The sequence below is a fragment of the Hippocampus comes genome, unplaced genomic scaffold (assembly GCF_001891065.2).
Source record: "Hippocampus comes isolate QL1 unplaced genomic scaffold, H_comes_QL1_v1.1 scaffold99, whole genome shotgun sequence".
Classification (NCBI taxonomy): Eukaryota; Metazoa; Chordata; class Actinopteri; order Syngnathiformes; family Syngnathidae; genus Hippocampus; species Hippocampus comes.
Genome location: NW_017805134.1, coordinates 1,575,664 through 1,602,713, shown reverse-complemented (window position 1 = coordinate 1,602,713; position 27,050 = coordinate 1,575,664). Strand labels below are relative to the sequence as shown.

Sequence of the window (27,050 nt, the reverse complement as noted above, 5' to 3'; positions counted from 1 at the left end):
TATATATATATATATATATATATATATACACACACACACACACACACACACACACATACACACACATACACTGTATATATTGTGCAGCCCTAGTTTGTATATATTTGTGTGTTTTGCAGTGTGCAAATGTGTTTGTTGGCCTGTTAGTGTGTGGTGACATGTTGGTCTTTTTAGTTACGCGTGCGTATGTTATAACCAGTGCGTGTGTGTTGTTGGTGTGTGTTTCAGCACTGGTGTACTGTGCCCTTGTGGCGAGCGGCGTGGTGTGCGCGCTGAAGTCCTGCATCAGTGTGGTGCACTTGGTGACGGCCTCTCAGAACATGGCCGCCATGGACATCGCCCAGCGCGCCGTCGCCGCCAGGAAGTCGCAGTGAGAGTGTCCGTCGCGTCGCCGTCTTTTGCGATTCAGCGGTCGTTTGACCTAATTCATCAGATTGTCATTTGGATCGTTTGGATGCAATCGACATTTCTTGCCGGCATTTTGTTTTTTTGGTGGGGGAGTGGAGGCACCTCTTTTATCTGAAGCTCGCATTTTCCGCAATAGGAAAAACAATTGTGGATAAAAAATATGTTGGACTGAAGAGCAAAGCGTAATTGCATTCCCTTGACCTGCTTGGACATGTGGGTAAGGAAATGGAGCACACCTGCACTCTAAATTGCAAGACAAGCTCCATTTGTTTACCCACCATTTCATTTGGATTTGGGCACACACATTCCAGGGTGGATGAGAAGTAACTCTCTATTTGGAAGCAGGTGTCTTTTTTTTTTTTCTTAACTGTAAGAAATTAATTTGATAAGAAAGTGGCAAGATTGGCTTTTGATTTCCAGTTCCATGCGGGCACCAGTGTTGGCCACCATCTTCAACTGATTTGATGAGAAACTCTCCTGACTAAACTAAACTCTCCAAAGTACCGGTAGTTGCTGGGTGACTGGAGACGAAAGAAAAAAACAAAATATAAATGTGGCAAAAACGGTTTAATACTTTACAGTCTTTTTAACTACACTCATCCATCCATTTTGTAATCTGCTTATTGTTACAAGGGCAACGGGCATGCTGCAGCCGATCCCAGCTGTCTCATGCAGCAAATGGGGTACACCCTGAACTGGTTACCAGCCAATCATAGGGCACACATCGACGAATACCCATCCGCGCACACCTCGGGACAATTTTTTTACAACAATGTAAATTTTTGGAATGTCGGAGAAAACCCACGCAGGCACGGAGAAAACATATAAACTAAACTCTCCAAAGTACCGGTAGTTGCTGGGTGACTGGAGACGAAAGAAAAAAACAAAATATAAATGTGGCAAAAACGGTTTAATACTTTACAGTCTTTTTAACTACACTCATCCATCCATTTTGTAATCTGCTTATTGTTACAAGGGCAACGGGCATGCTGCAGCCGATCCCAGCTGTCTCATGCAGCAAATGGGGTACCCCCTGAACTGGTTACCAGCCAATCATAGGGCACACATCGACGAATACCCATCCGCGCACACCTCGGGACAATTTAATGTTCCATTAGCCCGCCATGTAAATTTTTGGAATGTCGGAGAAAACCCACGCAGGCACGGAGAAAACATACAAACTCCACACAGGTAAGCCAGAGCCGGAATCGAACTCTGCACTGTGAGGCCGATGTGTTAACCAGTCGACCACTGTGCTGCCCTATTAACTACATCATTACTATAATTTTTTATGAGGTCAAAGGGTTTAGGATGCTATTGTTTTTAATAATATACATTACAAGTGGTTTTTTTTTTTGGGGGGGGGCGATGCTGGGGGAGATTAATTTGCATTTCCATTCTATTTCTGCTATGGCCAGATTGTCATGTCTTTTTTTTTTTCCTGGGGCTGCGAACGTTGCAGGTGTTTTCACGGGTGCTGTTTTTTTTTCCTCATTCAATTCAAGCCTTCCAAACTCAACTTTTGAAGTTAGCTCAACTCATCGCTTCTCAACTTCAATTGAACATGTGTGCTCTGCGATCGCTCGCTTGCTGATCATGTGAAAGACGAGGATTTTGTTGCTGGACAAAAGTTGCTGCAAAACAATGAGGTATAGATTAAAACGGATTTTTGTTGTGGAGGTTTTTGTGGCACCAATATCATTTTTGTTTGTGTGTGTTTTTCCCACTTGTGCTGCTATTATTCGTGTAGGACGGGTGATGAACTATAAGCAACGTGTAGAATGTATTATTAGCGAACATGTGTTATTTCGGACAACTTGTATTTATGCTTTTTTTTTTTTTTTTTTTTTTTGCTGCTGCCGCTGGGTGGATTTGAAACGCTGCAAAAATAAAAGCAAATAAGCTTCAATCTGATCTGTGTGGATGATGTTTTGATCACGTGATGTGATTTAAATCTAATCCTGCTAAACAACCGCAGCTCAAGAAAATAATCTGTTGTATCCAGTTTTTTTAAAAATGGACATGAATTTGAATTGCTACGATTAATCACCAACTAATCCATTATGAAATAAAATTTGATCATGAATTAATTGTTTAGAGACCTTGTAAAATTTCAGCCTCCCAATAGTAAATATTGCCTGATTTCTGTCATCCTCCATGAAAGCAGACTGATTGTCGTTATGCTTTTTCAAAATGAGACAAACATCAAACATGCAAACATTTGCTTTTACTTTGGGAAACTATGGTCAGTATTTTTGCCGATTTTCTGACTCAGGGACCAAACCAATAACTGAATCATCGTCAATTTGTTTGTCCATTTTCTGCACTTCAATGATAGGCGAAAAAAGAAATTGTCAGGTTAATCGATTATCAAGCAAACTGTTAATTGCAACCCTAAAAGGAAGCAGCCATCTATGAAAAACCGTTTGAGCTTTTTTTTTTTAATCAAAATCCTTGATATCCAGTTTATGGGTCATGCTCTAGTTTACTATTAGTCCTCAATATTAACAATTCAGCACACGAGTACTGTACAGTATATATATATTTTTTCGGGTACATTTGCCACCATGACAGCGCATTACGTCGTGTTTGCAGGAGTCCGAAGTGAAGTCATCATTGCTAAATGTTTACCCATTGAAAGACGTGCAGATAGGCTGCTTGACAAGCACCCGAAAGGGAAATATAAGATTTTGCGGAGTGACTTTGGCGTGAGTGCAGTTTTCCACGTTCCAGCTGTTGTCGACTTGCGCCCACCGTCGGAACCGTTCGACCATTTGCGAATTACATCGGCTGCAGGGGCGCTCCGGCGTTGTTCGTTCGTCAACGGACATAAAACTGCGGCGGCTAGAGGGAGGTGGGGGCGGTGTCGCCGGTTTGCCTCTGCCGAATGTCGGCTTTTATTCGTCGGGAGACGACAAGACAACCGTGAGCCAACACTTTCCCTTTAAAGCACAAACGACGCAGCGGGACAAGACGGGATTTGAAAAAAAAGGAAAAGAAGAAAGACGGCAAGGGAGGGAGGGCGAGAGGGAGGGTGAGGGGGAAAAAAAGAGAAAGATGACATCCCGGCCATTCAAACACCGAGGCGAAGCCTGGAACGGCGGCCGACCGGCAGGATCCTAGTCGGGGAGGAGCGCTACGCGAGGCCGAGGCTTGCATCCCGCGAGAAGGCCTCTCCTGCAGCTATCGCTAATAAATGTTTGCCAGCGTTTCCATTATTTGTGAGCATCTTCATCCTCCTCTTCTTCACTTCATCGCTACTTTGCATGCAGAACTTTATGACACCAGACAAACTACATAAAAGGCACAATTGGAGCAGGAATGACAGCCTGGGATTTTGGCGCATCTAATTTCACCAGGGTTGCGGGAAAATAGTCCACAAGGAAGAGGAACTGCGATTTCGGCAAACGCCGTCCAGCGGTGTGCAGTTGTTTTGACAATTTGTCATTTTTGAGTGACTGAACAGCAAGCGAGCGTTTATTGGTTTGTTACCCGGCCGAGGGAGCCTCCGGGCGGCCTGCAGCTTGCTGACTGCAGCATGGACACTTCGTGGAGCAATTTCCTCTTTCAGGTGAGAGACAAGTGCTTTGTTTCACTTACACTTGGGTTACGGCGAGGAGGGGGTGTGATAGAGAAGAGGTCACACGGGGGTCAGGATGTGAACCATCTGCCTTCTGCATCCAGGTGTCAGGAAGCGGGTGGGAGGGTGCATAGTAAACCTTTCATTTGTATTTGGTGCGCAACATAACGCGTATTTTTTATGATGGACATCGTGGTGCAGAGCTAAGTACATGGAAATCAATGTTTTCATTGAGTTATGACAGCATATTATTAATCGTAATATCACATATGGACCCTGCAAGTCACTTCGTTTGGGACACAAATCAATGCAAACATTGTGCCGTTATAAACATGACAAAATGTTTTTCGTGTCGCGCTCACTACAATGACGCTAATATGTATCACGACTGACATGACTTATTTTATGACACTAATAGTGCAATGGGACATTTGTGGACACGTATTGCTCCTACACCTGAAAAAAAAAAGTTTCACGTTAAAATGGGGGAAGTTTGACTTATTCATTCGGCAAAATAAAGCAATTCGTTCCGGTGCATTTGGTTTTTGCGTCTTCAAAATCAAAGTTCCTAGCTATGTAACGATGTTGATTTTTTTTTGATACTTAAAAAAAAAACAAGGCCAATTGTTTGAAAAGATTTGACATTTAAAAGACACCCATACTTACCTCGGGCCAGTGACCAATCCACCTGTCTCTCCTTCTGTCAATCTATTAGGGCTGCATCTTTTAATTGTCAATTATTTTGTAGATTAGTCTATGAATTGATAAAAAAGAATCAAATTTCAACCAGTTTCCATTCCTTAATTTAAAAAAAGGACCTTATTTGAAATTGACAGTACAGAAAATGCACAAATATGAATTGACGATGATTGAGTTCCTTGTTTGATTTTTAACATACATGAGAAAATGGGTAAAATTTTCGATAATTGCGTTCCATAGTAAAATCTGATGTTGGTGTTTGTTTGATGAGGTTTGTCTTATTAAAAAAAAAAAAAAAAAAGCAAAGAGAATCACTTGACTTTCACGGAGGACAACAGAAATCAGACAATATTTATTATTGGGAGGATGAAATACAGAGCATTAGGAAAATTTTTAATTAAGTTCTCTGAATGATTAATTAATTCTCAAAATAATTGTCTACTACTCTGAGAATCGATTAGTTGTTAATCGTTACACTTCTACTCTCTATCTGTCTTATCTTTGTGTCCACTTGTCGACAGACGCCGTCGACTCCGGGCCAGCAGGAGGCGCCCCTGCAGGCAGAGCTCCTGCCTGAGCTGAGCGGCTCGGCCCAAAGTCCATTGGCCGAGCACCTGGTGGCGCCACCTTCCACCGTGGACACGGCCGCCCTCAGTGAGGAGCCGCTACCCGGTGAGGGCCCAATAATTAGCTACGATGTAGTGGGGGAATGTATACTTTTTTTGCCCTCCCTGTGTCTAAATATCACACTTGCTGAATGTAATACGACCCCTCCTCTTTCCCCCCCAGTGAAAGTGTCTCCGCCCAAAGCACCGCGCCCCGCCCACATCTGCTCCACATGCAACAAGGAGTTCAAGAACAGCTACAACCTGCGGCGCCACCAATCGGTGCACACGGGCATCAAGATGAAGGACCGCGCCGCCCGCGACAAGGACGAGGCCGGCGGCATCGCCAAGGCGCTCCCCAAGCAGAGTATACCCCTCTCTCTCCTCCAGCTCACTCTGCCGTCGGAGCCCGCCACTCCTGACGCCCCGGACCCCCGGCCCGGCCAGCAGGTGACGGTGTCCGTCGCCCCGGTGACCGTCGCTATGGCGATGCAGCCGCCTCCACAGCCCGTCCCGTCAGCGGCACTGGTGGTGGTGGGTGCCGCCAACGCCGCCGTGGAGCAGGTGAGGAACTTGGACCCGCCCACCATTGGTTCCAATTTAGTAGAAAGTAGACCGAAATTATTTCAAACAATTCAAGAAGGCTGATTTACAAATGGCAAAATGAAAAAAATAAAAAGGCCGAGGCAACACTTAAGAAATGAAGCGCTCCCACCAATCAAACTCCCTTTGAATCGTATCGCGCCCAACGTAACGACATACGTATGGTATCATTTTTAATTGGAGAGATGCACTCCCCTTTGTTGTACAGAATCCCAGTCCGGTGGCCGCCGCCGCGCCCGCCAATCCCAGCGTTGCCGCCAACCAGGTGCGCAAGAACCACGCGTGCGAGGCATGCGGCAAGGCCTTTCGCGACGTCTACCACCTGAACCGCCACCGACTGTCGCACTCGGACGAGAAGCCGTACTCGTGTCCAATCTGCCAGCAGCGCTTCAAGAGGAAAGACCGCATGAGCTACCACGTGCGCTCGCACCAGGGCGGCGTGGAGAAGCCCTACATCTGCCCGCACTGCGCCAAGGCTTTCTCGCGGTACGGCCGCACACACGCACGCATGCATGCTTTGGATCACATCTAAAGGCTTCTGAATGGCTAAAATGGGCCACAGGGGTTCTCCTGGCTTGACTCCTCACCCAATTGTAGTGTTGTTTGTTTTGTCCTAGGCCGGACCACCTCAACAGTCACGTACGCCAGGTGCACTCCACTGAGAGACCCTTCAAGTGCACGGTAACAAATCCATCCCCGCTAGTGCCTCCCCTTCTCCAACCGACACGATTGTCTCATCACCCTGTGTTTGCCTGCAGACGTGCACGTCGGCGTTTGCCACGCGGGACCGCTTGCGAGCGCATCTAATTCGCCACGAGGAAAAGGTGCCGTGTCACATCTGCGGGAAGCTCTTGTCGGCAGCGTACATCACGGACCACATGCGGGTCCACAACCAATCGCAGCACCACGCCTGCCACCTCTGCAACCGCAGTAAGACACACACACACACACACACACACACACACACACACACACACACACACACACACACACACACACACACAGATACATATACTTGGCATTTGAATTCATTATAATGGGGGTGCTTGATTTAACCTACAAATAAAGGTTGGTTACAGAACAAGCTAAACTGTTAAAACAAGGTCCCGCTAAAATAAATCTCACCCAGGATGGAGATGTGTTGTAGAAATGACGTCGGCATTTCAATAGGGGCGCTCTGATGACGTGCCGTTTACGCTTTTCAGGCTTCACCACGCTGACGTACTTGCGGGTCCACGCGCAGAAGCACCACGGCCAGGAGTGGAAAGAGAGCGGCGGTGCCCGCGGGGGTTTTGGCGGCGCGGGGCCCGGCGGGGTGCTCCTGTGCCAGCTGTGTGGAGTGCAGTGTAAGACCACCACTCAGCTGCAGGGCCACATGGGCACGCACGCCAACCAGGCCGAGACCGACCCCACCGGTCCCGTGGGCGAAGCCCCGCCCGCCGGGGGGGGCGGCGCCGGCGGCGTGGGGCTGCTTGTGACTGACTGCTCCAGCATCAGCGCACAGACGCACAGCTAGCACACGCGGGGTGGCGTGTGAGGAAGGAACCCTTGATGACATCATGATGATGTCCCAATAATGACATCATTACAAACGGTGGGGAATTTGAAGTCTGAGTGCCATGAGGCCGAGATCGCTGCGACTGTGTCGGGAATCAATTTTACTCATGCCATACGCCATAATCACAACATAAGGATTTTTGTATAGTGAACCTAGATAGTTCCTAAAATGGCCACTGAAAATCGGGAATGATGAATGATTCCAAACGTGGGTGTTAATCTTTCATCATTCTCGACTCCCTGATAACGATATAAATATTTTTAGATACTTCAGTCAACAGTAAAGCGCCAAGGCACTACATCAGGCTGCTCAACTCACCTCAACATAGTTCCTTAGCACCAAGGGGGCGTCAAAGCACTACATGAAGCTCCTCAACTCACTTCAAGCCGGTTCCACTGAACCAAGATAGTGCCGAAGCACGACACCAAGGTCCTCAACACTATCACTAAAAGGAACTATCTCGGTCCACTATGTAAAAGTAGTTCGGTCAGTTTAGCTGATTTGGAAAGTCCTAAACATACAAGTGAATGCAAAAACTGCATGATTCCCGACTCCCTATTCACTACAAAGGATTTCAAGATGAATTTGTGTCGTACATTTCCTACGCTTTCTTGGTAAGGTGTACGTACTTGCTGCACATTCTAACAGCACTACCAAGTGTCCAACTCACTATATAGGTCAGCCAGTTGTGTTGAATAGTGTTAGCAGCAGCATTTCCCAACACATCCACAGACATATTGGCTTCATCGCACTTGTCCAAGTGGGATGGGGGCTGTTGATGACATCATTACGTGACGGCATTTGCCGTCAACGTGCAGCAAAGAAAACTGAGGCCAGGAAGAGAGTTAAAATGACTCTTGAGACTTTGTATAAATTTCTGTTTTTATCCAAAAAACATTCCATGAATTCTCATGTGTCAGTGTGACGGCACTGGGATTGTTCAGTGATGACGTCAGCGTGTGTGTGTTTTGCGTGCGTGCCTGCACTTTTTTTATATCAACGTTGATTGTGCTCAATGATGAATTTGACGTGTACTTTGTAGCTCTCTGCAGTGGTGCAAAAATATGGAAGTACATCTGTGCCATCCTACTTTCAATTGGAATTTCTCACACTGAATTTATTTACGTCTATATCAGGGATGGGCAACTGGCATGGGTCGACTGCAGTTTTAAATTGTAAAATTACCATTCACCAGTAGATGGCAGACATGTGTTGGTTGCACTCACACCAGATCTAATATCACCCTATATTGCAGGGGTAGGGAACTCCAACACACCTGATTCAATTGATTATGATCGTCCCAAGCTTCTACAGAACTTGCTGATGAGCTGATCGTTTGAATCGGGTGTGCTGAAGTAGAGCGTGATCTAAAACAGGCAGGATATGGCTCCTGAGGAACCGGAGTTCCTTACCCCTACTATATTGCAACTTAAGTAGGCCTAATATTTTTGTCCGATCTGGAATGGTATGCAGGGCAAACATAGCACCTGAACAATAACATTTTGAGTGAGTTGATATTTGTGGGGGGAAAAAAATGCACCATATGAGTTAGTTTGCTGTTAAGCAGTTTTGTGCTGCCCTTGATTCGTAATTTTTATGCGAGAGCCCTTTCTGGTGGAAAAAAAAAAAAGATAGTATGTGGTTATTTTGTGTTTGCTTCGAAACCTTTGTTTTTTTTAATAGTGGCTCTTATATACATGCATTGAGAAATGTATTATAAAAAATGAAACATTCAGAGCACGTATTTTGTCCATATTTCAAATGTCATTTTTGTCATACATCTGGTTAAGTGCGGCCCCCTCCACATTTATGTTGCCCATCCCTGAGCTGTGTATTCACATACGAAAAATTCTACATCTCCAAACATTCAATTAAAAAAAAATCTCAAAAAGGTCAGTTAAAAAAAAAAAAAAAACCAACAACAACAAAAATGCATCTGCAAAATGTATGTATAGTCTTCAGTATAAATTGCACCATCTCAGAAAAATTGTACAAAATGTAAAAATATTCCCCAAAAAATCTCAAATACAAAAACAATCTCTGTAAAGTAAATTAAATCTCGGAAAGGTCACTCAAAAAAATGTCCAGAAGATTCAACAACTTCAAAAATTGAGCATCCCCCCCAAAAAATGTAACGTCTAATTTGAAATAGAACCCCAGGTGGCTCGGATGTCCTTCCATCGAGAACTGTAATCCTTTCCCGTGTTCGTGCATAGTGATGATGATCGTCGAGTGTAATAAATGCCCTAAAGTTAACTTTGTGAGTCGTTCATGTCGCTAAGCTAACGTTAGCATCACGCTCGCCCAAGTGCACCTGACTGCCGCCGCCTCCCCCCCCACCCCCATTCGGGCTCCGCTTCGTCCCAGTCGCCGGCCTCGCCAGCTTGAAGCGGGCTGCAGCAGCAGGCTAACGCAGCTGCTGCTGCCGCTGCCAACGCTTCCACTTATTTCCTTCACTTGACGGAGCTTTTTTTGGAGGGGACAATTTGTCCGACCATTTGGAGGCCTTTAGATGCCGAGGTTGGCTAGCTTAGAGAAGCTAGCAGCGGGCTAGCTGCTCTCTGGGCTATCATCATCATCATCGCTGTTAAAGAACTCGTCTTCGCTCTTCGCCCCCATTCAGCCCTTGACGTGTGCTGTCGCGTCTACCTTGAGCGGTCCTTCTTATACCCGTGGAGTTGACAGCAACTTGTGCGCGGTTGGCGTGTTTTTTTTAAATTGGTGTTGTTTTTATGTAGGTCAATGTCGCCGAGAGATGTGGGTCATCGCCGCTTAGCAACACGGCTAACTGCTAACTCAGAGCGTTGTTTTTGTTTTGATTTTTTTTTTGTTAGCCCAAAATAACACAGCTAACAGTTAGCTTGTTAGGAACCCGACTAACTGCAAACTAAAAGTTAGCAGTTAACTAATAGTTTTTTTTGTATATATTTTTTGTTAGCTCAGTAACCGAGCATATTTTTAGCTTCTAGCAATACGGCTAACTGTTATCTCAATCAGACGGTGTTAGCTCATAGTTTCGCATCTTTCTTTTGCATAAAGAGTAACTCGGCTCAATCTGAACTCCTTAGCAACACGGCTAAGTGTTAACTCGTCGTTTCTGTATCTTTATTTAGCTCATAGATACTCAGCTAAATGTGATTTCCTATGCAGTGTTATTTCCTTATCAACACAGCAACCCCCAACTTTTAAGTTTTTTTTAAATAATTGTTTTCTCCCAAAATAACATCAACTATGTCCTTTTGATTTACATTGATATATAATTTTATTTTATACCCATTTAAAATATTAGTTTCTCCTAATTCTGACACTGACTTTTAGTTCTAGCGTTTAGCATTTAGCTGCATTAATCAAAGTGTTCATTTAAAAAAATAATAACACCTTTTAAAAAAAAAAAATTGCGCGATTAAATGTAAGCCGTGGCACCTTGGCGGAGGTGGTGGGTCATGTGCAGCTTGCAACCGTGACCCCTCTGCGTCTAGCCAGCCAGCATTTTGTGCAAGAGAAAGTGGAGGGGCAGCTCCAAGAATGGCCTTCCACGGTGCAGGCCGCCAAACACTCTGCGGTGACCTGTTCTCTGGTCCCGACTTGGCCCACAAGTACTTCTACGTCAATTCGTCTTGCGGGGCCCCCTCGGCCGCCCTCAGCGCCACCCCATGCGTCAGCGGACCTCCCGCTGCTCCTGCCGGGACCCCCCGGCACCCAAATGCCCTTGGAGGCAGTGCAGGCGGGGGGGCCGCTGTGCCACAGCCGTACAGCAACCCGGCCAGTGAGGTGCCCAGCCCAGCCGAGATGGAGCCCGATCGGCCCATTGGATATGGAGCCTTTGGTGTGGTCTGGTAAGGATGCGCGGCGTCAGCCAGACATGATTGAGTCCATTTTCATCAACATTGTGTGCGTGTAAGGCAGGGAATTCAAACTCAGATATTGCGCGGGCCACATTTTAGTTAATGTTTCACTTGGAGGGCCGTTATGACTGAAACCATATGGAAGTCAAGAATAACTGTTGATTCAAAAGTTACTATCATGAGAGGTTTGGTAACAAGAAAATTCTTAGAATCCTGTATGTCTCTTATTTATTACATATGAGAATTAAAAATTTTGGTAGACCTTTTAGAAAGGATCATGGAAGTTGACATGTTTGAGCTGCTTTCGCGGGCCACATAAAATGATGTGGCGGGCCAGATCTGGCCCCGGTGGTGTAAGGCCTTGTTTTAAAAAAAAAAAAAAAAAAAAATTTCCCCTTCCCCCTTAACACACCTCAGACCAAAATTGTCGTCAAAGCTTTGCACAGCAGCAAATATTGAAATCATTAACGCAAATTTCCGGCATCGCGTTGGCGTGCATGAAGCCTCATACGTCATCAGCACATGATCACAAATGTTTGATCCAGGCCTTTGATACATTGTTCCGAGTAGTCTGTCTCACTCGGTTGTCACGGTCTTCAGAGTTACGTCCCATCTCTAAGCCAGATCAGAGAACTCTATACCCCGCCGCCCGCCCAAAAAAAAACCCCCCATGTCTGAGCTCGCCATTGGTCCATTACAGGTTAAATGCTTTTACCGTATTTTTATAAAGTCAAGGTTTCAATAACTGCGCAAACTGTCTTGTCACCAGTAATATTTTCTTTTTTGTCTGAACTCAAGAAATCCCAGTCGATGAATTTAGGAACTGGATAGTACTTCAATTTCGGAGCATAGCTACCAGCAAATCGTGGTGGATGGGGCCACAAGACACATGAGCACAAAGGATAATTGTTATTTCTGGCCACCCCTGCTTGGCAACAGATGAACTAAGTGCTTTCACCACAACTGTGTGGTGTGGCAGGTCGGTGACGGACCCTCGAGACGGCCGCAAGGTGGCGCTGAAGAAGATGCCCAACGTCTTCCAGAACCTGGTGTCGTGCAAGCGTGTCTTCCGGGAGCTGCGTATGCTGTGCTTCTTCAAACATGACAACGTAAACGCACCGGCCTCGTTTTTGTAATGATGATGTCAACGGTGATGTCACTGACCGTCGTCGTGTTTCAGGTCCTGTCGGCGTTAGACATCTTACAGCCGCCGCAGATTGACTGTTTCGAGGAGATGTATCCTTGTTCATGCCGGTCGATTTTGCATCATATTGTCGGCGCACAATCTTTTTCTGTTAGCTTGCTTTACTGGGTCACCTTGACCCAGGTCATATTTTAGTATCCCAAAGAACAAAGAAAACCAATCAATATTGTTGATACAGCGTTAACTCCCATTACTAAATGTTTCATTGCAAATATGTGAAACCCACCAATTTATTGTATTTTTTTAAATTTATTTTTCGTTACTAAGAATTTTAATGTAAAATGGGGAATGAAATCGCTAATTTAACCTTCCCAACAAAAATTACTATTAAGCAATTTAATGAACATTTTTGGAACAAAACAACTTAGCACTACTTCTCCAATTGTCCTTCAAATTTCTGTCTTTTTGACTCATTACCCCTTGTGATTCTGAAGTCGACTTGTGAGGCCTTGACAGGAAGCGCAGCTACGTGATCACGGAGCTGATGCAAAGCGACCTTCACAAGGTCATTGTGTCCCCTCAGCCACTCACCAGCGACCACATCAAGGTCTTCCTCTACCAGATCCTGCGAGGTGATCATCCGCGAGCCCTTTCCCCCGTCCTCGGTTTTGTTGTGGCCTCTTGCAGATGACGTGCGACTGCTCTGTGCAGGCCTCAAGTATCTCCATTCTGCTGGCATTCTGCACCGCGACATCAAACCCGGGAACCTTCTGGTCAACAGCAACTGCCTGCTCAAGGTCCGTCCGTCCAGTCCATGCACTTGCTTCTTCTTAAATTCTAGAATGAAGCAATCATTTCGTGAGAGCCGTCTATTATTATTATTTTTTTTTGGCCAGCATTCAAAGAGAAAAAGTGCTGCAACATTTAAGTTGTTTTCATGTATGTTGAAAGACAGGATGCCCCAGCAAGTAATATATCCCCCTTCAAAAACGAACTTAACTTATAATTGCCTTTTACTTTGTACTGGTCAGATTTGCGATTTTGGACTGGCGCGCGTGGAAGAGCCAGACCCGTCACGTCACATGACCCAGGAGGTGGTGACGCAGTACTACAGAGCGCCCGAGGTCCTGATGGGCTGCCGCCATTACGGCTCGGCCATCGACGTGTGGTCGGTGGGCTGCATCTTTGCTGAACTGCTGGGCCGCCGCATCCTTTTCCAGGCGCAGAGTCCCATCCAGCAGGTGACCACCCTCAAATCGCCGTTGGTATCAAGATGCTCCCAAAAATAATGGAGAGATTAATTAATGATTAAAATAATTGTTAGTTGTGGTCCTAGTTTAATTGGCGCCTGATGACACGAGTCACCCCCTCTTTCCACTCCATAAGAACTTGAGCCACTTTGTTCGCATCAGCGTTATCTGAGGCAATTGTGACACATAGTTAGCTTGCTTGCTGTCCCGACACACCCAAGTGAGCAAGGGAGTTTCACTCTAGAGTGCCTCATTGTCATGTAAAAGTGTGCATGTGTCACGGAGAGAAGTCTGATGAAAGAGGGGTGTTCATATAGTCAGACCTGACAGTCACCATCTGGACTGGCGCTTTGTACCGAGGTTTCTTTATCATGCCCAGTTGTCACACCCTCCTCTTTAATGCTTCAAAAAAACCCGTGGCATACCAAAACCTAGGTTCTACTCTATATGTATTTCAAAAGCTTATGATCTTGAATTGTAACCTAAATTTGAAACACCAATTGAGGCTTAAAACCGTAATTTGAAACCCGTCCCCAAAGCCCAGTTTGAAGTCCCGTTCCAGGCTTGAAATCCTCTTTTGAAAGCTTCCATTGGTTGCCTAACGTGAGCTTGGTATGGTGCTCTTCAGCTGGACCTGATCACAGACCTGCTGGGAACGCCGCCGCTGTCTGCCCTGGCGTTGGCCTGCGAGGGCGCTCGGGCTCACATCCTACGTGGGCCACACAAACCCGTACGTCACCTTTTACCTTTGCCTTGTTGCCAGCTAACCGACCGACAAGCTCCAAGAGTGTCGGCTGCCTCCCCTTCCGCAAACGCCGATAACTGTGTGTGTGTGTGTGTGTGTGTGTGTGTGTGTGCGTGTGTCTGTGTGCCTATGTGTATGCGTTTGTCCGTGTGCATTTGCATTTTCAGCCGTCACTGTCGGTGTTGTACATGCTATCGGACGGCGCCACCCACGAGGCGGTGCACCTGCTGTGTCGCATGCTGGTTTTCGACCCGGTGAGTCAACGAGCTATCCGTCGCGCGCGAATTCGGCCGCCGTTGACAACAGTGTTCTGACAGGCCAAGCGCATCTCTGGCGGTGATGCGCTATCGCACCCGTACCTGGATGAGGGCCGCCTGCGCTACCACACGTGCATGTGCCAGTGCTGCTACTCAGTGCCCAGTGGACGCGTCTACACCCGAGACTTTGAGCCGGCCGCCGAACGGCCCTTCAGCCACAGCTCCGAGAACAGCCTGCTGTCCGTGTGGCAGGGCAAAGGTACGACTCTCCACAAAACACTCGCTTAATTGACCTCTTAGGTCACATGTGGCTGACTTATGCGTCATGTCTTTCCTTTCTTTCATGGATTTAATATGCTAAGAAAATCCTCCTACTTTTTGGAGGGAAAAAGTCCGGGAAAATGAGAGAGGATTTTCCGAGAGGTTTTGGTTCTTGTCCTTCTCAGAGCTGATCCATCGCTTCATCACGGAGCACCAGCAAGGCAAGCGAGTCCCGCTGTGCATCAACCCGCAGAGCGCCGCGTTCAAGACCTTCATCAGGTCAGTGCAATTCGCAGTCACTTGCCGTCATTAGCTGTATTTAGTGGTCAGTTGCATTGTTAACTTTATTTTTCACTAGCAGTCATTGGTAGTTGTTAGCTGTCACTAGCTAGCGGTTAGTCGTCCATCTAACCTGCAGCTTTGTGGTCCTCAGGTCCACCGCCTGGCACTCGTCCAAGGTGTCCCGCAAGGAGGAGAGATGAGCAACCGTTCCTTCCTCAAACGCTTTCTCCTCCTTTTTCTCCTCGCCGCCTCAACCAACCTTGATGTCCACTTTTCCCGCACGTCAACAAAAGAGAGTGCCGGCGACAGGCTCCGCCCAATGTGGCGGCATCACAGGTGCTGAGGACAGAAAGGAAAAAAAAAAGCTTCTGCTGCTGAAAAGAAAAAAAGTTTAGTGAGTAGAAATGTTGATTTTTGGTTGGCTTTAGCATTCTACACGCTCCATGTAGCAGAGTGTCGTATAGCACCCCTTCCTGGTGTCCACACACTCCTTACGCTCGGCAGCAGAGAATGCTGGGAAATCTTTCCACCGTCATTCCTTTTGCGTGTTTTGTTTTTAGGACAGAAAGTGCAATGTGTGTTCACGCAACGAGTGAATGTGAGTGTGTGCGTGTATTTGTGAGTTTTTAAGTTATTGCATAAGAATGGGCGCCTGAACTTGACGGCCCGCCCACACCCGCCACTACAGCGCCTTTCTTCTGGCCTCACTCGTCTCAGCAGTGGTGTTTCCTTTCTCGATATGTCCTGTGAGTATGGAAAGCCACTTGAGCATTTCCAACTAGTAAGCCCTCTCCTCACTAGTAAAGAACAACTGTCTTACTACTACTGTTTTTTTCCACTAGTGCCACTTTGGGCCTACTAGTACAAGCTTACGCTTTGTTATTGAAGGCATTTTGCCCACAATTTTCTCTTTTCTGGCCCCAAAACTTGTGTGACATGCGCAAAAATATACCAATTAGTGCTCATGAAATGGGTATAAAGTGTGCATCAAATACAAATTTGTGGCCACGAAAGTTTAAATTTGTGGTCACAAAATGTGGACTGAGAAGAGGTATTCATTTACAAAAAAAAAAAAACAAACCGAGATTGAAGATGTACTTTACAGCAAGCCTCCACAAACAGCGTGTCTCCTTTGTCGCTAATACTCGATTTCTGTGCTGCCTCTTCTCACCAAATTAGTCGGGCGATGATGCGCTGCAGAATGTGCAGTAGTAACTTGGAGGGGTGTGGCTCACGCGACCGGCGGCTAAGGAAACAGCGGCCAATGACGCTGACCACTACTATGTGGATTTCACCTGCTAAATCCAGAGTCTCTTAAGTCCAGGTTTAGCTGTACTGACAAATTGGGCGGATCTAAAATCTAAAAAGATGCCTCGCTGTCATCTACTGGCGGTTATGTATCATTAAAGTTGTTTCCAAACTTTAAATTCACAGTAGGGCAGCTTCAGATGGTTGTAAAAGGGAATTGATGAGTATGCTCGTCAATGGCAGGGAAAGACCCAAGCAGGATATCAATGACATAAAATCAGTGCTCAAGGGAGTTTCCGCATACAAGCAAATAAATGCCGGCGCGGCTCTTGTTCCTGTTGTGATCTCACCACGCCGCCGTGAACGCGCCAGAAGGCAGGTGGGAGTGCCACAACGTTCCAGAATCCTCTGTCTGCTTCTCCGTATGCACTTGAGCGGCTAAGAAAGATGATGAAACAAATTTTTCATCAAGTCTTTTGCATTCGAAGAGACGCCTCCTCGGAGGCGGAGGCGTGTTTGAGGACACCCGTGAATATGCCGCTTCCACCGTTCCTTGGCCACTGCAGGAACTTTTGCCAGGAATCTTCTGGATCTCAGGAAGTTGAAATGCCTGCAGAGGCCCCCAACCAGTGTCAACTTCTCATCTTCCCTCCTCCTGATTTCATGTTTGCTTTTGTCTAATTTCCCCCACCCACCACTTAGCGAGTGTGTGACTATAATGCGATGTGTTTGCGTGCACGCTTTTATTTCTTGTGCACCCGCATACTCACGTGAACTTTGACAGGTTCTTGAAGGCTATCACAAATGTTTTCTTTTCCCCCTTTGGTGAATTCGAACCACTGAAATCACTCTTACTCCGCCCACCCCGCCCAGCCAAAAAGTCAATTGTGTATAAAAGGATGTCTGCCGTTCCAAATGACTGTTTACAGAGCCCCAGACTTGACATGGGGAAAAAAATATTGTGGCCAATATAATTGCAACGTGTCTATGAAATGCCTAATTATGGCCATGAAATAGGTTACTAGAAGTTTATTGAACATGTTGATTCAAAAAAAGAGAAAAAAAATGGATTCTGTAATCCAAAAATGAAATTCTCAACAATAAAACAATGAGCTGAACATGAATCACACTTTAAAAGGTCATTAAAAACATTTTCAATGCCAGCTCCTACATTTGCAGATATCGTTTGCAGTAACCAAAGTCTCTTTCGTTAACTTAAGTTTCTATCAAAAACTTTCATACAAAATAATTTGTGGCCACGAAATACAAAATGTTGGTAACAATATACCAATTAGTGACCACAATGTCATCTTTTGTGGCCATAACATGGGTTGAACGTTTGCACGAAATACTAATTGGTTCCCACAAAATGTGTCTCTAATGGGCTACAATATACTAATTTGCAGCTAAGAATTTATTTATTTTTTTGTGGCCACGTATGTGTAAAGTAGGCTAGAAATTTGACCAATTCGTGGCCCCCAAAAAAAGAAAAATGTGGTCTTCACATACTAATTGAACAACGCAGATGGCTTGGTAAGCAAATGGAGTGCACCTTTTGCGAGAAACTGCCATTTGAGGTTTCTACAGGGGGTACGCTCGATTTGCTTACTCTGTAACGGTCCACGAAAATCATTTTGCGGCCACAATTGAGCATTTTATTTTTTTTTTTTTGCACCTGTTGTATGACTATTGTGGCCACGTTTTAATGAATTTTCCCCCCCCCCCAATCATGTCCGTGGCCGCGTACCTTTTGAAGTAATTATGAAGTGTATTTTTAGCTGGTTAGCGCTATTCTGTCAACGGAAGGCCAAGCGGCTCGCCGTGAAACATGGAACTTTTCGGACTTTGCCGCTCGGCTCTCTCGGTTGGCATGTTTGTTTACTGGTGTTGATTCAGTATGACGCTCATGTTTGAAAAAGTGTTTTAGCTGACTTGTTTTCTTGTTTTGACAAATACTTGAAGTTAGCGTAGAGAGTGATGATCAATAAAAATGACACTGGAAGACCTTTGCCTTTTTTTTTTAAATTTCTATGATCAATCAAAACTACTACTACCACCCTAACTAAAATGAAAATGTTTTTTTGTTTTTCAGTTTTATAAACAGCAGACTCGATGTATGTTCAGTTCCACAATTGAGCATTCAATTTGGGGAAGATTGCACTCAATGGTTCAATTAGAGACATGAAGGTTCAAGTCAACGAACGCCACAAAAATCCTCCCATCCAAGTCAAAGCTGATTGGGCCGCTTGAGTTGCTTCATGCAAATCCATGCAAACGAGGCACTGATTTCTCACACGGCAGCTCTCTGATTGGCCGAGACGGCCTGCCTTCCACCGCCCCTCCCCAACCTCATCTCACCCCCAAGTGGTCATGACAGGTGGCCACCTTAAGCCGGGCTCACCTGATCACACACATGCATACACACACACACACACACACACAAGACATGCAGAAATGTTGGGCCTGATGTTTGCAGGCGTGCTTTTTTTTCCAGGACTTTTCCTACTCTTCAGTCATTCTCTGAGGATCCTGATGGGATGGAACCAGGCTGATGCCATCATCGTGTCAGCACGGTCAGAACGCACGCCTGTACACACACATGCATACGCAGGTACTGGCACTCCTAAGTACAGATAATCCGTTAACGTCTTCAGTGTATCCCACATTGTATTTTGAATCCCAAGTTAGCATTGGTCCCTTGAGAAATGAGTGAGAGACCTGAATTTTTTTTATGTGTTTTGGCCAATATTTTTTTATTTTTGCTTTGACGTCAGAGCAAAAAACTGAGCTCGGATACTGTATGCTGGGAGTGAACTCAAGTCACTTCACAAAAAGCAACAGTTTGGCAAGTAGTGAACAATTGTCCAAAAAAAAAAGGCATCCAGTAGTTTATTGCCACTCCCAGCTGAAGTTTACTCTCATCTCAACACAAACAAACAACTTTAGCTATTTTAATGCTAGCACATAATGAGAAACAGTTTTGTTGAGCTATGATAATCATTAGCATCTTTTGTGGCCTTTGAGCAATGGATATTTGAACACAGTGGAGCAACATTTTTAGACAGACAATATCATGCTACTCACTCATATATTCTTTATCCTTTGCAAAAAAATCAGCCGTTTGATTGCAGTTTATTGGGGCACAAAACCTGTGCCCAAATTCGGAGGCTGTGTTCACCAAATGCTGGTTTTGAAGCACCCCCCATCCCCCACTCAAAAAAATGAAGTTATATCCGCACACACACACCCGTAAATCATCTGCGCTGACATCTTATTGTCTTCACAGCTTCGTGTCGTCTGTCCAGGCCATCATGGCGGCGGCGGCCGGATGTGTCATCGCCTCGGCGTGCCGGCGCAACCTCCTGGATGACAGGTGAGGTTGGAGCAGCGCCAGGTTCATGCAGCACAGGTGGTGAAGCAGCATGAGTATCATCGAGGACACATGAGGGTGTAGCAGCATCAAGTTGTCGTTTGCGTGTGTGTGTTCAAATCTATACACTAAGTGTGTAAATGTGTAAATGTGTGTGTGTGTGTGTGTGTGTGTTGCAGCCGTTGGTAGTGTAATCTCCTGGCCAATATATGTGGGTCTCTTGCTAATCCCGGAGGTTGGTAGGAAAATGGGCGTGGCCAATTTGGTGGCTCACCTTTGACCTCACATGCAAAGGGTAAATAATTTGTTTTGCAAATGAGGCGTCTTGCAGTTTGCTCCCGTGACCAAGTGCCAACCAATCCACTGATTGTCAAAAAAGTGACCTCACATTGGTTTGCGACCAGTCCATTATGTGGCGACTTGTGTCTTGTGACCAATCTGCTGCTTTTCAACATGTCTTCATATTGACTTGCGACCAATCTATTGTTTGTGTACATGTGACCAGACTTTAGTTGGCGACCAAGCCTTTGTTGTCGATATTTACTACTCGAGGTGGAGAAAATTTCCGATTCTTAGATGCATCGTGATTCAGACGTGGATGAATGTGAATCGATTCACTCACGTCCACATGTCGATGATTTAAATACTGTATGTTAATTAAAGTAATACCTGATGTTCGAAATAATGCAGAACTAAGAAGCATGTGTGCGCGTGCGTTTTCGCAGGCACTGGCTGACGGACGCCTACATCACGTTCGCCGCGCCCTATTTTGTGTACGACCTGTACGCCATGTTCCTGTGCGACCGACACAGGCACGAGGTCAAGGGTCACGAGGACGAAGGCGGCACGCGGAGCGCGCCCATCTTGGCCTTCGTGCGGCGAGAGAGTTTGATGGTGTTGCATCATGTCTTCATGGTGGTGTTTTGCTTGCCCGCTTCTCTGGTAACTGTGGCAGCACTTAGGCCCCTCCCACTTCATTTTGACATCTTCAGCTCTGTGTGTGCGTGTATGTGTGTGCGTGTCAGGTGTGGAGGCAGGGCAAAGGTGACTACTTCCAGGGTCTTGTGTTTCTTGCTGAGCTAAGCACGCCATTTGTGTGTCTTGCCAAAGTGCTCATACAGGTAAGTTTGTGTGTGTGTGTGTCAGTTTCTGTTTCTGTTTGTGTGGGTGTGTGCCTGTGCCAGTGTTGATGATAATTGAGATGTGTCATCGTCTTGTTGTGACATTTGCAGTTGAAGCGCACTGACACGCTGGCCTACAAAGTGAACGGCGCTCTGACACTCTTGGTCTTCTTGGGTTGCCGTGTGGCACTTTTTCCGTATTTGTACCTGGCCTACAGCAGGTGATGTCATCAACACACAACCAATCACGTGTCGCCAATAGTTTACCCAAAAAAGAGAAAACAAACAAAATGACACCTTGTTAGAGGACATTGGAAACAACCATGACTTACTCTTAAAAAGAGTCTGCTTAGCGTAATGTGCACCACCACCATTCAAGCAACAAATATTTCTACACAAACAATACACGTAGACAATGTCACCATACTCACAGGTAGATATTCTTTATCCTCTGTGAAGATTGACTAATATTACTGCAGCTCACCGAGTCGGTAAGCATGACACAAAAACACTCACTGATAAGAACTGTTGAATTCTTTACATTCATTTAATGATTTAATGATTCATTTCATGTTTTTATAATGTGGTGTTAAAAAAAAAAAAACAAGCGTTTCCCCCCCAAAATTCTATTTTAGAAGGCTTAACAGATGAATAGGATTGACATTCATTTCAGTGGCAAAAGGTGTAAGTTTTTTGTGTTTCAAGGCACCGCGAAAAGGATTGTAGTGGATCTTGAAGTCCACAAAATCAAAACGCTCTTGTGATGCTGTGTTTGAGCTTCAGGATTCTTCTCACAACTTCAGGCAAAGTTCCCCTCAAAACTTTTTCCATTCCATTTGAAGTGAAACTGAAGCGCAACTTGACATCGTCCAAAGTTGATGCCGTCCTTAAATCTGCTCGCACAAAGCTCAAACAAAAGCACAGGGATGTTTTCTTGCTTCAGCTGTCGTCATTTGCTCACTTATTTTTTTTTTTTTAAACGGTTCCTTTCTTTTGAGAATTGACTATTTTCAAATCTCAAATCTTACTTGTCATGGGCTAAAAAAAACTTTTGTAAAGTGATTGAAAACATTTGAATCCCAAGTAAGGCCTTGATTTTCGGCAGTTATGAACCTTCGATTTTTTTTTTTTTTAGTTCAGACAAATGTTTCTTTTCCAGTCAAGATAGTTCCGATGCTTTTTCAATGAGCTTCTTTCGTTGTGTGTGGTGGTGCTGAAAAAAAAAAGTGAGAGCTATATGGCCCACTCTACAAAAATCCTTTTGTAATAATTTGGGAGTCAGGGGACAAGTGAATAATTCATCCCGACTCCCATATCACCGCAAAAGGATTGTGGGTGGACTTTTCTGAAATCATGGCGGTCCACCACATGCTGGCTCATGGAGGGATTGTGAAGTCTTTTTGCCTCGCAGCTACGCGTCCATCCCTGTTCACCAGGCGGTCCTGGGGGCCCCGTGGCCGTGCACCCTGGGGGCAGGGTTTCTGTGGCCCCTGCAGATCTACTGGTTCTGGCTCATGTGTCAGCGGGCGCGGCGCGTTCTCGCAGAAAGTGGCAAGCCGCCATTGGGGAAATGAGGATGAGTCTTACGTTGAAAGGTACAACAGGAAATGATGTGTGGTTGAAGGATTAATTGACAGATGTTGTTCAAAGCAACAAAGGAAGATGGGACTAGAGGGACTAGAAAGGAAGAAATTCAAATATGAAATGTAAAAGTTCTTTGTGTTGCTTTTCAAGTCAGTCACTGTTGCTCTTGGGTGGTTTTCCTCCAGACTTCCTGTCCGGAAATAAACGTGGCCTTCACGTTGAGTTCGTCATCCAGCAAAACAAAGTCTGCAAAAAAAAAAAAAACTTTGATAAAACAGTCATCTATCTAAAAGAAACTGATAAAACATCAAGTCTTTAATCCATTTATCGATGTATTGATCTATCATACTATTGATCTTTATCCAATCATCAATCTGTTGCTGTAACCGTTCACATTGATCTATCCATTACTATTCATATTTCTATTGATGGACAGTAGATCGAAAAAGTCGACACCCCTGGTCATATTTATTGCATATGATACGTCTTGTAATCTTTCTATTGATCTAACTATTGATTTATCTATTGATGGATATGAAGAGGGGGTTATAAATGCGGTCATTAGAAATAGATTGTCGTATGTTTGTTTGTATTTTAGATTGCGTTTCTTGATGGCGTTTTTTTTTCCCCCTCACTCACAGTAGATTTAGATTTCTTCAAACAGTTCCTTTCAGGGGCGACGGTTCCGACGTGATGTTTTGCTATGAGATGTTTATTCCCTCCATTGACTAGTTTTGTGATGGAAATAAAATGCTGACAGCCTGAAAACTGAGCCAAAAAAGCGAACTGACCTGCGTGCGAGCCAAAGTCGAGCGTCCCTTTGCTCTGGCTAATTCCCAAAAGTTGCGCAGGATGCAGCGACGCCGCTTCAAGGGCTTCTTCCACACGGCAACCTAAAGCAACACACAACTCGGTCACCTTCCCTCCTCTTCCTTTGCGCGGGTGTGCGTGAATTCTGACCTGTGGCGTGTTTGAAATGTCTGACACACATGTCCATGGTGGCGATGCTGCCGCTCAGCGTCTGCGTCCCTGCAAAACAAAAAAAAAAAGTCAATGTAGTGCCCACAGACTTGAACCAATTCAAGAATTGGTGAGTTTTTGTCAAAAGTACTCCAGCAAACATGCAAACTCCTCCACCAACGTAGTGACAGAAAGAAAGAAAAAAAAATAAGTGTGAAATATTGCCAAACTCAAATTGTAGTTTTATTTTTGCTCCAAAATTGCAGGACAACTTTATTTTTATTTTATTTTATTTGTTTATTTATTTATTTCTTACAAAAATTGTTTTGTTAAAAGAATACAGTAAGAAAAAAAGCAATGGCTAAATGTTAATATGTTAAATTAAAATACCAAAAAAATGCTTCTTAGTTCTGCATTATTTAGAACATTCGGTATTACTTTAATTAACATATTTAAATAATCGAAACGTGGACGTGAGTGACAACAACAGTTTTCACTTCCATTCGCTCATTCAAAAACATTTTTCATTGACAGAAAAAAATGAAAGCAATTTGTAGAAGTGAGCAATTTTTGCTGTCTTAACTAAAAAGAAGTATGATGTGGTGCTGCTATTTTGGGCGCTCACCAGCCACGTAGACGTGCAGGCCGCAGATCTGGACGTCCTGCTGGCCCAGCTTGTGCCGGCCCGGCCCGAGTCCCATGGCCGCAATGGCGTCCGTCACCAGCACCAAACCTATACACACCCGCACAAGACGCCATCTCATTATGATTCACTCCGGTCTTCACTTGGTTCCTTTCGGGAATGCTGAGACGACAACACAACAGTACTTTATCCAACTAGTGAACCACCAGTAAAAATATCTGCTTGTGTGAAAGTCGAAAAATCATAGCTGGTGTTTCCCTTCTCGCCTGTTACTTGAGAGAGCCTCCTCCCCACCTTTGCCGACATAAACGACAAAGCAACCAATTCAGAGTTCATGCTCATTATAATTAATCACATTCATTTGAGAATGGCTTTTGGAGGGGGGGGGGGGGGGGCGGTCGTTTTTTGGGGGGGGGGTCTCGCCTGACCCGGTCTGTTGTGTGCGCGTTTACCGACCTTTGGGGTGGGCTCGGTGGGCGATGCGCAGGGCGGCGGGGTTGGTGTGGATGCCATCGGCGATCATCCCGTAATAAACACTGCGTCCCGCCGGGATGTGCTCACTGGTTAGCAGGCCCACGATGCCCGGGTCCCGATGATGGAACTGGACCGCACCACAGAAAGTCGCTCAGATACGTGCTCGTCAACCCCACCGCCCCCTCCCAACGGCCCTCCCCCACCCCCTTAGACCAATCAAAACCTCTCCAAAGAAGAAGAACTGTCTAATCGCCGAGATGCTAGTCTGGTGCTTCGGGGACGTACCGGCAGCATGGCGTTGAAGAGGTGCGTGATGAAGGAGGCACCGTGGCGGACGGCCTCCTCGGCTTGCGACAGGTTGGCCACTGAATGTCCCAGCGACACTGTCACACCCCGCTGGCACAGCTCGCTCACCGCCCATCGGCTGCCCTCCAGCTCAGGAGCCAGTGTCACCAAGGCCACATTGTCCAGCCCGCCATAGACGTCCATCAGGTCCGCCATGACCGTGTCAGGCCCTGAGAACGTGCGCAGGAAGCGCTCGGGGTGTGCGCCCTTTTTCTTGGCGCTGATAAAGGGGCCCTCCAAGTGGACGCCTACACAGAAAAAAAAACACCCACATACAGTATAAACTCGGCTGACAGTTCCTGGCGCCGACACAACAAAAGGGGAGCTCACCGAGGACGCCTGCGCCATGGGGGCCGCCGTCCTGCACTTTGATCTGAGGTAGGACCTGAAAGACACAAGGGATTGGGGTTCATTATGATGTCCAATTGATTGGCTCCGCCCATGGTGATAGTTGGCGTCGTCATGACCTTGTGGTAGATGTGCGGTGGCGACGTGACCAACGTGGGACAGAAGGATGTGACGCCGTGTTCCAGAAGCTTCTGGGCCACCAAAGAGATACCGGCGCTGACGTCATCGGAGGCCTGAGAGAAGTCCACGCCGTAACCTCCTGTGGGGTGAGTGCACATCACTGCTGTCAGCCGCACGCACATGCACGAGTAACAACAGCGAGACTCACTGATCCCACCGTTGATTTGCACGTCGATGAATCCCGGCGCCACGATAGCGCCGCCGCAATCCACCTGATTGTCGGCATACGCCTGCTCGTCAAAGAAGAGCTTCTCCGGATCCAGGATCTTCCCTTCGCGCACCCACAGGTCCTCACTGCACGCCACACACACACACACACACACACAGATCTTCCCTTCACGCACCCACAGGTCCTCACTGCTCGCCATACACACACACACACACACACACACACACACACACAAAAAGTTGGTGATGTTGAGCAGTGGGGGTTGAGCCTGAAATGCTCGAGATTGTTTCCAGGCCAAAACTTAACACAAGCTTTTGATAGAGCTGGGCCTCTCAGAAGGCAGCAAACATTTTTAGAGAGAATTTTCATGCAAAAAAATAGCACTCAACTTGGGCTGCAAAAAATGATATGTCTTCAAATTCAATTGAAAGTCAGATGGCCAAAAAAAATGTTGATTGAGCGCTTGCTTCCAAAAATTCAAAGTCAGATGGATTAGATTCGCTGTGTGGAAATATTTGTGTATGAGATGCAAGCATGCTTCGCTCACTTCTGCAGCCGATGGTCCCGCAGGATCCTGCAGTTGAGCAGTTGTGTGATGGGCGCCTCTGACACCGATTTGTTGGACGGCATGTCGGAAGTCTGAAAAATACATCAAATATCATCTGGTCGTCCTTTCACATCTCTGGCTAACATACTGTCAACTTTTCCGACACATTTTCAAATAACCTTTAGCAACTAAATAACGCATCTGGTCCACTTTTTGTAAGTTACAATTGTTGTGATGATGATTAACGTATGAGAGTGAATGTTTGGAGAGAGATGACACCGAAGCAACTATCTTATCACAGAGACTTTGCCCCCTGGTGCTCTTCTTCTTCTTGTTCGTGCATTCCACACGCGCGCACGAGCCAAACAAGTCAAATGAAATTAACGGAAAACCGAGGAGCCAAAAGTGCTCCTTCAAAGTAGCCATTTGCGTGCCTATTTGTCGTTTAAAGACGTTAAAAGTAGACGAAGACACGATCTGTGGAAGGTTTATCCAAGTGGTATTAATTCGGCCAAGTTTCAAAACGCCCCCCCCCAAAAAAAAAACAAAAAAAAACGGTTTCGATGCGGAAAAGTCAACTTTGGTGTCATAAATACAAGCAAAAAGATTCGACTGCATTCCTAAAATGTATGGTGGATGTCAACGGCTTTCCGCTTTGACGCCTTACCCGATCGACTTCCGCACTGAATCTTTTCCGTCTCCAGTCAGCCAAAAGACAACAAAAAAATAAATTGAATTAAGTAGAAGCACTTTTTGTCGACTTCATTTTTTTTTTTTGCTCCTTGGTGAAACGGACGCAACTCACGTGAATCGGAAGCTGATGC

General features: G+C 45.7%; 5 protein-coding genes across 5 annotated transcripts in view; 4 read left to right on the top strand and 1 right to left on the bottom strand.

Annotated features, from left to right (window-relative positions):
- The window catches only part of cdipt (CDP-diacylglycerol--inositol 3-phosphatidyltransferase (phosphatidylinositol synthase)), a 4,184-nt gene extending 3,224 nt beyond the window's left edge, over positions 1–960 (top strand). The window contains exon 6 of the mRNA XM_019866463.1: positions 229–960. Coding sequence (XP_019722022.1) covers positions 229–374 — 146 coding nt within the window. The 3' untranslated portion in view covers positions 375–960. The remainder of the gene's footprint in view (positions 1–228) is intronic.
- Positions 961–2,598: 1,638 nt separating this feature from the next.
- Positions 2,599–8,900, top strand: maza (MYC-associated zinc finger protein a (purine-binding transcription factor)). Its single transcript, XM_019866462.1, has 8 exons — positions 2,599–3,629; positions 3,768–3,979; positions 5,209–5,359; positions 5,477–5,856; positions 6,104–6,381; positions 6,513–6,576; positions 6,654–6,825; positions 7,101–8,900. The coding sequence occupies exons 2-8, from the start codon at positions 3,947–3,949 to the stop codon at positions 7,409–7,411; spliced, it is 1,389 nt and encodes a 462-aa protein (XP_019722021.1). The 5' UTR covers positions 2,599–3,629; positions 3,768–3,946; the 3' UTR covers positions 7,412–8,900.
- An 881-nt stretch (positions 8,901–9,781) lies between these two features.
- On the top strand, positions 9,782–18,487 carry nlk1 (nemo-like kinase, type 1). The gene is made up of 11 exons (XM_019866486.1): positions 9,782–11,289; positions 12,278–12,407; positions 12,479–12,534; positions 12,968–13,074; positions 13,154–13,239; positions 13,474–13,683; positions 14,321–14,422; positions 14,605–14,691; positions 14,755–14,953; positions 15,141–15,234; positions 15,389–18,487. Exons 1-11 carry the CDS (start codon positions 10,979–10,981, stop codon positions 15,435–15,437), a joined length of 1,431 nt encoding a protein of 476 aa, XP_019722045.1. The 5' UTR covers positions 9,782–10,978; the 3' UTR covers positions 15,438–18,487.
- Positions 18,488–18,846: 359 nt separating this feature from the next.
- On the top strand, positions 18,847–22,550 carry LOC109513713 (protein FAM57B-like). Its single transcript, XM_019866315.1, has 6 exons — positions 18,847–19,058; positions 19,772–19,858; positions 20,581–20,797; positions 20,881–20,976; positions 21,088–21,197; positions 22,388–22,550. Exons 1-6 carry the CDS (start codon positions 18,856–18,858, stop codon positions 22,548–22,550), a joined length of 876 nt encoding a protein of 291 aa, XP_019721874.1. The 5' UTR covers positions 18,847–18,855.
- Positions 22,193–27,050, bottom strand: amdhd2 (amidohydrolase domain containing 2). The gene is made up of 11 exons (XM_019866533.1): positions 26,894–27,050; positions 26,227–26,318; positions 25,668–25,804; positions 25,450–25,589; positions 25,313–25,367; positions 24,923–25,230; positions 24,620–24,764; positions 24,146–24,253; positions 23,521–23,589; positions 23,352–23,453; positions 22,193–22,806 (listed from the first exon to the last, which is right to left on the bottom strand). The coding sequence occupies exons 2-11, from the start codon at positions 26,307–26,309 to the stop codon at positions 22,715–22,717; spliced, it is 1,239 nt and encodes a 412-aa protein (XP_019722092.1). The 5' UTR covers positions 26,310–26,318; positions 26,894–27,050; the 3' UTR covers positions 22,193–22,714.

What these genes read in the sequence shown, in the direction of transcription:
- maza (XM_019866462.1), top strand. Translation starts at nt 3,947, where the DNA reads ATGGACACTTCGTGGAGCAATTTCCTCTTTCAG. An exon ending in TGCGCCAAGGCTTTCTCGCG is followed by an intron (nt 6,382 to 6,512) that starts GTACGGCCGCAC and finishes GTTTTGTCCTAG; the next exon opens with GCCGGACCACCTCAACAGTC. An exon ending in CTGCCACCTCTGCAACCGCA is followed by an intron (nt 6,826 to 7,100) that starts GTAAGACACACA and finishes TACGCTTTTCAG; the next exon opens with GCTTCACCACGCTGACGTAC.
- nlk1 (XM_019866486.1), top strand. Translation starts at nt 10,979, where the DNA reads ATGGCCTTCCACGGTGCAGGCCGCCAAACACTCTGCGGTGACCTGTTC. An exon ending in GTCCGTGTGGCAGGGCAAAG is followed by an intron (nt 14,954 to 15,140) that starts GTACGACTCTCC and finishes TGTCCTTCTCAG; the next exon opens with AGCTGATCCATCGCTTCATC. An exon ending in GCGTTCAAGACCTTCATCAG is followed by an intron (nt 15,235 to 15,388) that starts GTCAGTGCAATT and finishes TGTGGTCCTCAG; the next exon opens with GTCCACCGCCTGGCACTCGT.
- LOC109513713 (XM_019866315.1), top strand. Translation starts at nt 18,856, where the DNA reads ATGACAGGTGGCCACCTTAAGCCGGGCTCACCTGATCACACACATGCA. An exon ending in TTTGCTTGCCCGCTTCTCTG is followed by an intron (nt 20,798 to 20,880) that starts GTAACTGTGGCA and finishes TGTGCGTGTCAG; the next exon opens with GTGTGGAGGCAGGGCAAAGG. An exon ending in TTGTACCTGGCCTACAGCAG is followed by an intron (nt 21,198 to 22,387) that starts GTGATGTCATCA and finishes TTTGCCTCGCAG; the next exon opens with CTACGCGTCCATCCCTGTTC.
- amdhd2 (XM_019866533.1), bottom strand. Translation starts at nt 26,309, where the DNA reads ATGCCGTCCAACAAATCGGTGTCAGAGGCGCCCATCACACAACTGCTC. An exon ending in CCACCGAGCCCACCCCAAAG is followed by an intron (nt 24,254 to 24,619) that starts GTCGGTAAACGC and finishes GGGTGTGTATAG; the next exon opens with GTTTGGTGCTGGTGACGGAC. An exon ending in ACATTTCAAACACGCCACAG is followed by an intron (nt 23,454 to 23,520) that starts GTCAGAATTCAC and finishes GTGTTGCTTTAG; the next exon opens with GTTGCCGTGTGGAAGAAGCC.